The sequence below is a fragment of the Stegostoma tigrinum genome, chromosome 9, assembly GCF_030684315.1.
Source record: "Stegostoma tigrinum isolate sSteTig4 chromosome 9, sSteTig4.hap1, whole genome shotgun sequence".
Classification (NCBI taxonomy): Eukaryota; Metazoa; Chordata; class Chondrichthyes; order Orectolobiformes; family Stegostomatidae; genus Stegostoma; species Stegostoma tigrinum.
This window is the reverse complement of record NC_081362.1, coordinates 19,512,197-19,527,105: the sequence shown is the minus strand read 5'-3', so window position 1 is coordinate 19,527,105 and position 14,909 is coordinate 19,512,197. Positions and strand designations below refer to the sequence as shown.

At 46.2% G+C, this 14,909-nt stretch overlaps 1 protein-coding gene across 3 annotated transcripts in view; it reads left to right on the top strand.

The window, feature by feature from the left end:
• Positions 1 to 315: 315 nt before the first annotated feature.
• Positions 316 to 14,909, top strand: part of apmap (adipocyte plasma membrane associated protein) — a 58,496-nt gene continuing 43,902 nt past the window's right edge. For all 3 annotated transcript variants that reach the window (XM_059648387.1, XM_048536381.1, XM_048536380.1), the window contains exon 1: positions 316 to 500. In XM_059648387.1, the coding sequence (XP_059504370.1) occupies positions 409 to 500 (92 nt within the window). In that variant the 5' untranslated portion in view covers positions 316 to 408. The remainder of the gene's footprint in view (positions 501 to 14,909) is intronic.

Sequence of the window (14,909 nt, the reverse complement as noted above, 5' to 3'; positions counted from 1 at the left end):
GGCAAGTCCCCATCAGATGGACATTTACAGGTTAACTCACCATCAAAAGGGCAGTTACACATAAACTCCATTCATTGGAACAATTACAGGCAAACTTCCATAAGTTGTACAGTTACAGGTAAACTCACTGTCAAGGGGTCAGTTACAGGTAAACCCGTCATCGGGCAGTTTCAAGTAAACCTGCAATCAGTTAGAGAGTTACAGGTAAACTTGCAATCAGTTGGACAGTGAGAAGAAAACCCGCCCCTTTCTGTTTGGCGGTTGCTTCCTGCCGTGCGCGCGCCCTTCGACGTCCCGTTGTGACTTGCGCCGCGGTGACGTTGCTGGCAGCGCGCGTCGCCGCTCCTTGTTTTGGCTGTTGTCTTCGGGCAGCGGTGTCCAGTGGAGCGCAGCCCAGAATCCAGGATCATGAAAGAGGCGGAAGGTTTGCGGCAGCGCCGGCCACAGCAGCCGCAGGTCGTCTCGGATGAGTCGCGGGACGCCGAGACGAAGCATGTGAGGTACCTGCTGAGCAAGGGGTCCGAGGGTGATGGTCATATAACGGCCCTTGGCAGTAACCATGTTTACCGGGCTCCTTAACCTCATAGGTTGGGTTTTCCCGAGTCCAGTTTTTTTGGGGCCAGTGTTAGCAAAGTGGAAGATTGAAATTAGTCGGCGGTTCCACTATTCAGCAAGATCATGGCTGATTTGGTTTTGCCCTCTCCCTTACTTTGCTGTCTGCCCTCCATATCTGCATTGAGTAGATTAATTAACACAGACTTTAAAGCTTTTCTGAGAAAGATAGCTTGACCTAATACCAAGGCCTTGATAGGCAGAAATCTGTCTCTAAACGAAGATCTCTTGTTAAACTGTGACTCCTATTTCTGTCTCTCTACCTCATACAATATATAACAATGTTGTGGCATTTTCCCCAGTAAAGTCTCCTCAGGATTTTGTGTTTCAGTAAGATCACCTATCATTTTCTTTTAAACTCCCAATAGGTAACGGCACAATCTCTATCCCTGACCCGGGAGCGTTTGACAGGGATAGCGTAGTTGGAGCTTTTACTTTATTTGACCTTGTGCTGTATTGGTTTGATTGGGTAACGTATAGTTTGTGATGTTCTGTTTAAGGGAGATGGAGTTTTACAACTGGTTTTATAAAGTGGAAAGAGAAATGTGATGACATTTATTGATGAGGGTAGAGTGGTTAATGTGATTTATGTGGACCTCAATAAGGTCTATCACAAAGTCACCCATGGAAGGCAGATCCAAAAGGTAAGAGAACCCATAGTATCCAAAGCAGATTGGCAAACTGGATCCTAAGTTAGCTTGCAAATAGTCGGTTAAGGCTGACAGTGGAGGGTTACTTTTGTGATTGGAAGCCTGTGAGCAGTAGTGTACCACAAAGATTGGTGCTGGGACCCTTGCTCTTCATGATTAGGTATTGGAGCTGACATGAAAATTGATAGCGGTGTTAATTGTGAGGAGGATTGTCTGAGTTTGCAGTCTGATATTGATCAGCTGGTAAACTGCGTTGAGCAATGGCATTTGGAATTTAATCTGAATAAGTTTGAAGTGATGCAGTTTGGGAGGTCTGAAAAAGAAAGAGAATACAAAATGAACCTTAGCTCCCTAAGGAGTACTAAGAAACAAGGAGACTTTGGTCTATAAGTCCATGGATCTTTGAAGATGTCAACGTAGCTAAATAAGGCTGTTGAAAAAGGATGCTTACCTTCATTAGCAGGAGTGTAGAATGTAGGAGTGAGGAAGTCTTGTTACGATATTAGTTAGCTGTCAGATTGAATGCTCTGTGCACTTCTGGTTGTTACACCATTAGAAGGACGTGATTGCACTCACGACGATGCAAACAAATTCACCCTGATGTTCATTTGGATTGTTTTCCTTGGAGCAGAGGAGCTGATGCAGGATCTGATTGAGGTACACTAAATATAAGAAGCATAGACAGGGCAGATCATGAAAATCTTTTCCCCTTGTCTAAGACCAGAGGGCATAAGCTTAGGTTGAGGAGTCAGTGGTTTAGAGGAGATCTGAGAAAAAGTATTCTCACTCAGAGAATGATAGAAATACCAGCCTGAGAAGGTGGTGAAGGCAGGTACTCTGTCAGCATTTAAGAAGCATTTGGACGAGCACTTAACACCAGGGCGTCGTAGGCTGTGGACCAAGTGTGGGTAAATTAGATTAGCAGTTTGATGTTTGTTGGTTGGCATAGACATGGTGGGCTGAAGAGTCTGTTCTAATGTAGTATGACTGTTAAGTCTTCTTTCATAAGATAAATACTTCATCCCAGAAGTGAGTTGAATGACCCTTCTTTGAGCTGCTTCAAATGCAATTATGTTGCTTTTCAAATAAGGAAATAAAACTGTACACAGTGTTCTAGATGTGGTTTCACCAAGGCCAAATAGAGCTCTTTATATACGTTTCATTCCCCGCAATAAACACCAGCATTCCATTAGCTTCATAATCTCTTCAAATTTTTAAAGTTCATGTACCAGGGTATCAAGACTGTTTTGTGATACTGAGTTCTGAAATTTCTCTCCATACAAATTGTATACTGTCCAGGTTGTTGACGTGCTTGCCGAGCTGGCTTGTTTTTATTTGGACGTTTCATCACCATGCTAGGTGACATCATCAGTGGACCCTCTGATGAAGCAATGTTATTCTACTCCGTTTGGGATTTATACTGCCCAGCCCATTAAGGTGAGTACTGTCATTCTCAGTTTTGATCTGTATGGGTTTGTATATGGGTTTTTTTATATGTTTGTTGATTGAAGTAAGGGTGGAGAACCATATCTTTAGGAATTCCCATGTGTGTCTATGTTTGGCTTGGGCTGCAATAGTTACTTTGTCTCAGTTAAACTGATGGCCTTCATTGTCTAAATGTACCGATATTAAGGAGAGTTCATCATGCAGCTTTGCTGCTAGCTGATGTTCATGTATTCTGATGGCTAGTTTCCTTCCTGTCTGTCCGATGTAATGTTTGTGGCAGTTGTTGCATGGTATTTTGTAAAGCACGTTATTTCTGTTGTGGTAATGGGGTCTTTTGATCCTTGTAAGTGTTTATTGTAGACTGGCTGTGGACTTGTGTGCCACAATGATTCCTAATGGTTTTAGGAATCTTGTTGTCATATCTGATAGGTTCTTGGTCTGTACAGTGTGGCCACTGTGTTGGGTTGTGCTATGTCCTCCTATTGTCTGTTTTGTAGGCATGTGTGGATGATGTTGTTTAAAGCGAGGATCTTACCTAAGTGTTATTCCTTTTTCCTGTGTCATTCTGGAGTGTTGCAGTTTGTCCTGGCCTGTTTAAGGAGTGTCCTAATGCTGCTTTGTTTATGGATTGCTGTGGATGTTGAGGATTTGATCTGTATGGGTTGCTTTTTCAGTGCACTGAAGTTTGGAACTCCTCGTTTGTCAGTTGCACCACTTTAACATCCGGAAACAGATGTTGTTTTCTTCTTCCTTTGTGAATTTAATTTCTGTGAATGTGCTGTTGATGAGGTGGTGGTCTCTTCTAATTTAATACACTTAATAATGACACGTGTAGTCTATGTACCAGATCCACAGTTTAGGTTGAATGTGGGGGAGGGTGGTGTGTTCTCGTCTTTGCATGACTGCATTTGCGATGAGTGCTAGGATGGGTGACCCCATTGGTGTACTGTTGATCTGTTTGTGTATTTGACTATTAGAGACGAAGTGTGTGGTGAGGCTGAGGTCGAGTAATGTAAGTATGTTGTCCTTGCTGATGGAGCTTCTGGTCTGTGTTGCTGTTTCTTATGTGGCCACTTTCTTAGGCAGGTGGGATGTCGATTGATGTGAGTAAAGCTGTGGTGTCAAAAGATACCGTAATCTCGTTGCTGATTTTTATTTTCTTGAGGGCATCGATGAAATCTTGGGTTGAGTGGATAGACGGAGTGATCCGTCTACCAGGTGATTCAGTCTCTGTTGTAGGTCCTTGGCCAGTTTGTGTGACGGTGTGCCTGGTAGGGAAACAACTTCTGTTTCTGAATGTTAAAATAGAGCGCTTGACAAATGGGGAGTTTCAGACTTCAGTTACAGAAAAGCAACCCATACAGATCAAATCCCATCAACTTCCACAGCGACCAGCCCAGCGTCCACAAACAAAGCTGCATTAGGATGCTATTTAAATGGGCTAGGACACACTGCAACACTCCAGAATTATGCCACGAACAGGGAGAACACTTATACAAGATCCTTGCTTTAAGTGGATATCCCCACAATTTCATCCACAGATGCCTACAAAACAGACACCCAACAGGAGGATGCTGTACGACCTAACAGACCGGCCACACTGACATACATCAAGAACATATTGGAACTGACAAGACTCCTAAGACCACTAGGGATCATGGAGGTCCCCAGCCACTTGACGACAAGCATTTACAAGGATTAAAGACCCCATTCCCACAACATGCAGAACCAACGTAGTTTTCAAAATACCAGGCAACAACTACCACAAACATTACATTGGCCGGACAGGAAGGAAACTAGCCATCAGAACACATGAACCTCAACTAGCAGCCAAACGGCACAATGAACCCTCCTTAATATCGGTACATTCAGACAATGAAGGCCATCAGCTTAACCTGGACAAAGTAGCCATAGTAGCCCAAGCCAAACATAGACACCACGGGAATTCCTAGAGGCATGGTTCTCCACCCATACTTCAGTCAACAAACATGTAGAATTGGACCCCATATACAAACCCATACAGATCAAAACCAGAAATGACAGTACTCATCATAACGGACTGGACAGTATAAATTCTAAATAGAGTAGAATAATGTTACTTCATCAGAGGCTCCACTGATGTCACCTAACATGGTGACAAAACGTCAGAACAAAAACAAGCCAGCTCGGTGAACAAGTCAACAACGTCATCCACAACCCAAGCTACAGATCTTTGCCGACACTGTATACTGTCCAACCTGTTCCTCATAAGATCATTCCCTGACTTATCAGTCAAGTAAACATTCTCTGAATTGTTTCTAATCCAATTTTGTATAATTTTTTACTAACCAAATCTGTATATGGTACTTCAGATGTAGTTTCACCACAGCTCTGTAGAACTGTAAGAAACCATTGCTATTTTATGGTCCATTCCCCTTGAAATAAATTACAGCAGACTATTTGCCTACCTTATCGTTTTGTTTGTACATTGACATTTTGTGAGCGTTTATGAACTGGGCACCCAGAATCCTTTGTACTTCTGATAGATAATTTGCTGCTTTTCCATCACTTCTCCCAAAATGGACCGTTTTGTGTTCTGAGACTTTACTTTGTTTTTCCAACTCATTTACCCTGTTTCTATCCTGCAAACTCCCTATCCTCCTTATTGACAACTAACTTACTTCTTTATCTTGGTGACATTGGCACATTTAGCTACAATTCTTTTGGCAGCACTAATCCCTGAGGCAGTGTTCTAGTTTTAGGTCGTCATGCTGAGGACAGCCTATTTATCCCTACTCCGTATTTCCTGTCAGTGAAGCAATTTTTTATTCATGCTGTTGTCTTTTTTGAAGTAACTTTTGATGCTGCACCCTATCAAATGCATTTTGGAGCTTTAAGTACAGATTTTCCACCTTGCTCGTTAATTACGCAAAAAAAAATCTCTTGTAGCTTAGTTAAATGCCATTTGTCTTTCATAAAGCCATGTGATCAAGCAGAGTCAACATTACGATTTTCCTGCTACAACCTCAATAATGGATTCAAGCTCTTTCCCTGAGACAGTTATGAGGCCAGTTAGCCTCTCGTTTCTGTTTTCTGACTCTGGTCTTGAATAATGGTGTTTGTCGCATCCTTGAGCACTGGTGAGGTTGCGGAAGACTGGAGAATTGCTAACGTCCCGTTGTTTAAGAAGGGTAGCAAGGATAATCCAGGTAATTGTGGAGTCTGATGTCTGTGGTAGGGAAGCTGCTGGAGAAAATACTGAGGGATAGGATCTATTTACATTTGGAAGAAAATGGGTTTATTAGTGATAGGCAGCATGGTTTTCTGCAGGGAAGGTCATGTCTTACCAACTTGATAGATTTCTTTGAGGAAGTGACAAAGTTGATTGAGGGAAGGGCTGTGGATGCCATACACATGGACTTCAGTAAGACGTTTGATAAGGTTCCCTGTGGTAGGCTAATTGAGAAAGTGAAATCGCACAGGGTCCAGGGTGTACTAGCTAGTTGGATAGAAAACTGGCTGGCAATGGGAGACACATAATTGTAGTGGAAGGGAGTTTCTCAAAATGGAGAATTGTGACCAGTGGTGTTCTGCAGGGATCCGTGCTGGGATCATTATTGTTTGTGATATACATAAATGATCTGGAGGAAGGAATAGATGGTCTGACTAGCAAGTTTGCAGATGACGCTAAGATTGGTGGCGTAGCAGATAGTTAAGGGGACTTTTGGAGAATGCAACAGAATGTAGATAGATTGAAGAGTTGGGCGGAGAACTGGCCGATGGAGTTCAATTTAGGCAAATGTGACGTGATGCACTTTTGGGAGATCCAATTCAAGAACAAACTATATGGTAAATGGAAAAGCTCTGGGGAAAATTGATGCACAGAGATATCTGGGTCTTTAGGTCCATTGTACCCTGAAGGTGGCAACGCAGGTCGATAGAGTGGTCAAGGAGGCATAAGGCATGCATTCGATCATCCGGCAGGGCATTGAGTACAAGAGTTGGTGGATCACGTCACAGTTGTATAGGACTTTCGTTCGACCACATTTGGAGTACTGTGTGCAGTTCTGGTCGCCACATTACCAAAAGGATGTGGATGCTTTGGTGAGGGTGCAGAGGAGGTTCACCAAGATGTTGCCTAGTATGGCGGACGCTATGTATGAAGAGAGGTTGAGTAGATTAGGTTTGTTTATATTAGAAAGATGGAGGTTGAGGGGGATACCTGACTGAGGTCTACAAAATCATGAGAGGTACAGACAGGGTGGATAGCAGGAAGCTTTTTCCCAGAGTGGGGGACTCAATTACTAGGAATCACAATATCAAGGTGAGAGGGGAAAAGTTTAAGGGAGAAGTGCGTGGGAAGTTCTTTACGCAGAGGGTGGCGGGTGACTGGAACGCGTTGCCAGCGGAGGTGGTAGAGGCAGGCACGATAGCATTATTTAAGATATATCTAGACTGAAACATGAATGGCCGGGGAGCAGAGGGATACAGATTCTTGGAAAAAAGGCGACAGGTTTAGATAGAGGATGTGGATTGGCACAGGCTTGGAGGACTAAGGGCCTGTCCCTGTGCTGTAATTTTTTGTTCTTTCTTTGTTCTTTGTGTTGCATTTGCTACTTTATAATTTCTGGCACCTTACCAGAAGCAAAGCATTTTGGAAAATTGTAACTAATGTTTTCTCTGCAGTCACCTCTTTCAAGGTTTTAGGATGAAGACCATCCAATTCTGGAGGCTTTGTTTATAGATTCAATAATTTTCTCAGCTGCTTTTCCCTGGTGATAGTGGTTGGTTTAAGGGGCTCCCTCTTGCTCACCTTATCTTTGGGAAGTTTTAAAAACTTCTATAGCAAAGACAAACATAAAGCACCTGTTCAACACCTTTGCCATTTCCTTCTTTTTCATTATCAATTCCCCAATGTCAGACATTACCTTAAGTTAGTATCAGAGATAATGGGGACTGCAGATGCTGGAGAGTCCAAGATAATAAAATGTGAGGCTGGATGAACACAGCAGGCCAAGCAGCATCTCAGGAGCACAAAAGCTGACGTTTCGGGCCTAGACCCTTCATCAGAGAGGGGGATGGGGGGAGGGAACTGGAATAAATAGGGAGAGAGGAGGAGGCGGACCGAAGATGGAGAGTAAAGAAGATAGGTGGAGAGAGTGTAGGTGGGGAGGTAGGGAGGGGATAGGTCAGTCCAGGGAAGACGGACAGGTCAAGGAGGTGGGATGAGGTGAGTAGGTAGCGGGGGGTGCGGCTTGGGGTGGGAGGAAGGGATGGGTGAGAGGAAGAACCGGTTAGGGAGGCAGAGACCGGTTGGACTGGTTTTGGGATGCAGTGGGTGGGGGGGAAGAGCTGGGCTGGTTGTGTGGTGCAGTGGGGGGAGGGGACGAACTGGGCTGGTTGAGGGATGCAGTAGGGGAAGGGGAGATTTTGAAACTGGTGAAGTCCACATTGATACCATAAGGCTGCAGGGTTCCCAGGCAGAATATGAGTTGCTGTTCCTGCAACCTTCGGGTGGCATCATTGTGGCAGTGCAGGAGGCCCATGATGGACATGTCATCAAGAGAATGGGAGGGGGAGTGGAAATGGTTTGCGACTGGGAGGTGCAGTTGTTTTTTGCGAACTGAGCGGAGGTGTTCTGCAAAGCGGTCCCCAAGCCTCCGCTTGGTTTCCCCAATGTAGAGGAAGCCACACCGGGTACAGTGGATGCAGTATACCACATTGGTAGATGTGCAGGTGAACCTCTGCTTGATGTGGAATGTCATCTTGGGGCCTGGGATGGGGGTGAGGGAGGAGGTGTGGGGACAAGTGTAGCATTTCCTGCGGTTGCAGGGGAAGGTGCTGGGTGTGGTGGGGTTGGAGGGCAGTGTGGAGCGAACAAGGGAGTCGCGGAGAGAGTGGTCTCTCCGGAAAGCAGACAGGGGAGGGGATGGAAAAATGTCTTGGGTGGTGGGGTCGGATTGTAAATGGCGGAAGTGTCGGAGGATGATGCGTTGTATCCGGAGGTTGGTAGGGTGGTGTGTGAGAACGAGGGGGATCCTCTTGGGGCGGTTGTGGCGGGGGCGGGGTGTGAGGGATGTGTCACGGGAAATGCGGGAGACGCGGTCAAGGGCGTTCTCGATCACCGTGGGGGGAAAGTTGCGGTCCTTAAAGAACTTGGACATCTGGGATGTGCGGGAGTGGAATGTCTTGTCGTGGGAGCAGATGCGGCGGAGGCGGAGGAATTGGGAATAGGGGATGGAATTTTTGCAGGAGGGTGGGTGGGAGGAGGTGTATTCTAGGTAGCTGTGGGAGTCGGTGGGCTTGAAGTGGACATCAGTTACAAGCTGGTTGCCTGAGATGGAGACTGAGAGGTCCAGGAAGGTGAGGGATGTGCTGGAGATGGCCCAGGTGAACTGAAGGTTGGGGTGGAAGGTGTTGGTGAAGTGGATGAACTGTTCGAGCTCCTCTGGGGAGCAAGAGGCGGCGCCGATACAGTCATCAATGTACCGGAGGAAGAGGTGGGGTTTGGGGCCTGTGTAGGTGCGGAAGAGGGACTGTTCCACGTAACCTACAAAGAGGCAGGCATAGCTGGGGCCCATGCGGGTGCCCATGGCCACCCCCTTAGTCTGTAGGAAGTGGGAGGAGTCAAAAGAGAAGTTGTTGAGTGTGAGGACGAGTTCAGCTAGGCGGATGAGAGTGTCGGTGGAGGGGGACTGGTCGGGCCTGCGGGACAGGAAGAAGCGGAGGGCCTTGAGGCCATCTCCATGCGGAATGCAGGTGTACAGGGACTGGACGTCCATGGTGAATATGAGGTGTTGGGGGCCAGGGAATTGGAAGTCCTGGAGGAGGTGGAGGGCGTGGGTGGTGTCACGGACGTAGGTGGGGAGTTCCTGGACCAAAGGGGAGAAAATGGAGTCCAGATAGGTGGAGATGAGTTCGGTGGGGCAGGAGCAGGCTGAGACGATGGGTCGACCAGGGCAGGCAGGTTTGTGGATTTTGGGAAGGAGATAGAAACGGGCCGTGCGGGGTTGGGCCAGACGCCAACTCTCCGACACCACCTCCTACCGCCTCCTCGATCATGACCCCACACCCGAGCACCAAACCATCATCTCCAACACCATTCACGACCTCATCACCTCAGGGGACCTCCCACCCACAGCCTCCAACCTCATTGTTCCCCAACCCCGCACGGCCCGTTTCTATCTCCTTCCCAAAATCCACAAACCTGCCTGCCCTGGTCGACCCATCGTCTCAGCCTGCTCCTGCCCCACCGAACTCATCTCCACCTATCTGGACTCCATTTTCTCCCCTTTGGTCCAGGAACTCCCCACCTACATCCGTGACACCACCCACGCCCTCCACCTCCTCCAGGACTTCCAATTCCCTGGCCCCCAACACCTCATATTCACCATGGACGTCCAGTCCCTGTACACCTGCATTCCGCATGGAGATGGCCTCAAGGCCCTCCGCTTCTTCCTGTCCCGCAGGCCCGACTAGTCCCCCTCCACCGACACTCTCATCCGCCTAGCTGAACTCGTCCTCACACTCAACAACTTCTCTTTTGACTCCTCCCACTTCCTACAGACTGAGGGGGTGGCCATGGGCACCCGCATGGGCCCCAGCTATGCCTGCCTCTTTGTAGGTTACGTGGAACAGTCCCTCTTCCGCACCTACACAGGCCCCAAACCCCACCTCTTCCTCCGGTACATTGATGACTGTATCGGCGCCGCCTCTTGCTCCCCAGAGGAGCTCGAACAGTTCATCCACTTCACCAACACCTTCCACCCCAACCTTCAGTTCACCTGGGCCATCTCCAGCACATCCCTCACCTTCCTGGACCTCTCAGTCTCCATCTCAGGCAACCGGCTTGTAACTGATGTCCACTTCAAGCCCACCGACTCCCACAGCTACCTAGAATACACCTCCTCCCACCCACCCTCCTGCAAAAATTCCATCCCCTATTCCCAATTCCTCCGCCTCCGCCGCATCTGCTCCCACGACAAGACATTCCACTCCCGCACATCCCAGATGTCCAAGTTCTTTAAGGACCGCAACTTTCCCCCCACGGTGATCGAGAACGCCCTTGACCGCGTCTCCCGCATTTCCCGCGACACATCCCTCACACCCCGCCCCCGCCACAACCGCCCCAAGAGGATCCCCCTCGTTCTCACACACCACCCTACCAACCTCCGGATACAACGCATCATCCTCCGACACTTCCGCCATTTACAATCCGACCCCACCACCCAAGACATTTTTCCATCCCCTCCCCTGTCTGCTTTCCGGAGAGACCACTCTCTCCGCGACTCCCTTGTTCGCTCCACACTGCCCTCCAACCCCACCACACCCGGCACCTTCCCCTGCAACCGCAGGAAATGCTACACTTGTCCCCACACCTCCTCCCTCACCCCCATCCCAGGCCCCAAGATGACATTCCACATCAAGCAGAGGTTCACCTGCACATCTACCAATGTGGTATACTGCATCCACTGTACCCGGTGCGGCTTCCTCTACATTGGGGAAACCAAGCGGAGGCTTGGGGACCGCTTTGCAGAACACCTCCGCTCAGTTCGCAAAAAACAACTGCACCTCCCAGTCGCAAACCATTTCCACTCCCCCTCCCATTCTCTTGATGACATGTCCATCATGGGCCTCCTGCACTGCCACAATGATGCCACCCGAAGGTTGCAGGAACAGCAACTCATATTCCGCCTGGGAACCCTGCAGCCATATGGTATCAATGTGGACTTCACCAGTTTCAAAATCTCCCCTTCCCCTACTGCATCCCTCAACCAGCCCAGTTCGTCCCCTCCCCCCACTGCACCACACAACCAGCCCAGCTCTTCCCCCCCACCCACTGCATCCCAAAACCAGTCCAACCAGTCTCTGCCTCCCTAACCGGTTCTTCCTCTCACCCATCCCTTCCTCCCACCCCAAGCCGCACCCCCCGCTACCTACTAACCTCATCCCACCTCCTTGACCTGTCCGTCTTCCCTGGACTGACCTATCCCCTCCCTACCTCCCCACCTACACTCTCTCCACCTATCTTCTTTACTCTCCATCTTCGGTCCGCCTCCCCCTCTCTCCCTATTTATTCCAGTTCCCTCCCCCCATCCCCCTCTCTGATGAAGGGTCTAGGCCCGAAACGTCAGCTTTTGTGCTCCTGAGATGCTGCTTGGCCTGCTGTGTTCATCCAGCCTCACATTTTATTACCTTAAGTTACTCTTTTCCTATTTAAATATCTGTAGAAATTATTTTATCTACTTTTATATTGCAAATTATCTTTTTTAAATCACTTGCCTCTTGAAATTTGACCAATATTCCTGCCGTAGCATTGATCTCTGCAAATTTGTCATGTCTTTCAATTTGATAGCATCTTTAATTTCTTTTTTTTTATCAAAGATGATGCATCTTTCACAGAGTCTTTTATTTTTAGTGAGATAAACTTTTGCCAACAGTTATTTAATATTTACCACCACATCTCTGATGTCCTATCTTTCAACCTAGATCTTCAGTTTACTTTTGCTAACTCTGCCTTTGTACCCTTATTTGGGTTTAGAACACTTGTCTTAGACCCATACTTCTCCTCTAGAAACTGAAAGTGAATTTTCTGCAATGTTTTACGCAGTTACAGGGTAGTATGTATTTAATAGGTTTCCTGCACTGGAAACTTATGTTACGTGATTGCTAGTGGAAGGCTATGGACAGGTTGTGTGCTTATGGTACGTTGAGCGGTTCTAGCCACTGAAACATGTTGGGTGGGGGAGGTAGGGAAATTTTTTTTATTTTATGGATTATGACTGTCTTACGCCAGATTTGTTGCTTGTTCCTACTTCTTCTTGAAAAGGTGATGGTAAACTGTCATTTGAACTAATGCAGTTTATCTTGTCTATGTATATATACCCAGAGTGTTGTTAGAAAATGAGTTTCAGGGTTTTGACTTGGTGGCAGTAAAGGACCATCAATATAGTATCAAATTTGGTTGTGTGTGGCTTGGTGATTGAGCATCTTGAGCCATTGTCATTCTAGGATGTATGATTACAGGTTTACAGGTTCTGTGGAAGGAACCTTGGTGAGTTCCTGTAGTGCATCTTCGATAAGATGCATGTTTTTGCCTCCAGCATTTGTTTGAATCAAGTGCCCGTTATGCATGCTGTTTTGTCCTGGATTGTGTTGAGGTTCTTAGTGTTTTTGGAGTTGTTTTGTTGAAGCAAGTAAAGAGCATTGTGTCACAATTCTGACTTGTGCTTTGTAGAGGGTGAACAAGATTTGGAGAGGCAGAATTTGTTGATTTTTAGGGGATTTGTCATTGCAGTTACCTTTGTATGGGCAGTCAGCGATTTTATTGCAATTTTCGGATAATTTATTGAGAAGCTGCAGTTTAGATATTGTGCCTTAGTCATTTAGGCAAAGAAAGGAAATAAGTGACCTCTGACAGATGAGAATGCTTTACTGACCCTGGGGCTATTCTGAGAGCAGAGAAGTAAAGGCAGCGTACTCCCACATTTCAGTCGTTCTACGTCCTGTTCCTGGTAGCCTTTTGAGTTTCAGTACCAACAGTCTTTGTTCTTTCCTTGGGTTGATGTGTGTCATCTCTTGGTCTTCTGCCAAATTGATGGCATAGTTCATGTCCTTGAATTATCTTGCCTTTTCCTCTCCCACTGTCCCTGTTGATATACCTTATTTTGCGGATTGGCCATCAATTGGCATCTAATATTGGCCCATGGACATGAAACATCTCCCTGCAATGTCAGATGACTTCTTCTTTTGCCCACCTCTACCTGAAGGAGAGTTTTTATTCTTTCTAAGATCAAAACCTTAACTTTGATACATTGTATTAATAAGAGTAGGGGGTGGCACCTGATGCATCTTTGATGCGAGTCACAACTTCTGGTGATTCTTCTGGTATCACCTCTGTTTTCATATCCAGATTTTTTCATGTTTTTAGAAGGCTAGTAATGAATGTGACAGTTAGATGAACTGTCACGCTGCATAGGAAGTGTTGAACATGGAACGCTGAGTTTATACAGATTGAAGAGAACGCCTAATTGTCAACAGAAAACTTCCAGCATTTACTCTGCTCTTTTAGTGTTATTTATACAGCTGTTCTGGTCAATGATAACCTTTTGGAATGCTAATACTTAAGACAATTCATGCTGTTTGGGATTTTATTATTCCAGGTGTGGTTTCATCAATGCCCTCTATACTTGTAGTGGACATCCTTGTTCCTGTACTCACATCTTCTTGCTGGGAAGGTCAACAAACGGTTTACCTTCTTTACTACCCACTGCTCCTGCACGCATACTTTCAGTGACTAGTGCACAAGGACACCCAGGTCTTTTTGGGCATTTCACCTTTTCACTTTGCAGGCATTCAAATATTCATCTGCATTCTACTCTTTGCTACCAAAGTGGATAGCCCCATATTTATCCACATTGTATTGTATCAGCCACACATTTGGCCTCTCATTCAGCCTGTCTGCATCACGCTTAATCTCTGCATCCTCCTCAGCTCACCTTCCACCCAGTTTTTGTATCATCTGCAAGTTTTTGAGATAATGCATTTAGTTTCCTCATCTAAATTAGTAACACATTTTGTGAATAACTGGGGTCTTTATGCCAATCTCTGTGGTACCCGACTAGTCGCTACTTGCTATTCAGGAAGAAAGAACATTTATTCCTACTCTTTGTTGCCTGTTTGCTCACCAATTTTCTAACCATCTCAATACACCATCTCCAATCCCAAATGCTTTAATTTTACACACTAATTTTCTTATGTGGGACTTTATTGAAAGCCTTCTGAAAATCCAAGTAAACCACATCTATTTATTGCCTGGATCAACTCTATTAGTTGCATCCTCTAAGAATTCCAGTAGGTTTGTCAAATATGATTTCCTGTTTGGAAATCCATGCTGACTGTGACTCATTCTCCCACTGTTTTCTAAGTGTTCTGTTATAAAATCCTTGGAAATAAACTCTAGTATCTTCCCTATTTCTGATGTCTGACTCACTGGCCTATTGTTCCATTTTCTGTACCTTCCTTTTAAAACATTGGAAGGTAGCTAATCTATAGGAACTGTTCCAGAGTCTCAAGAATCTTGGAAGATGACCACCATTATTTCTAGGGTCACTTAATTACTCTAAAATGTAGAATATCAGACCCTGAGGATTTATCAGCCTTCAATTCCATCAATTTCTCCAATACCAATACAAATTTGCCTCAGTTTCCCCATAATTTGTT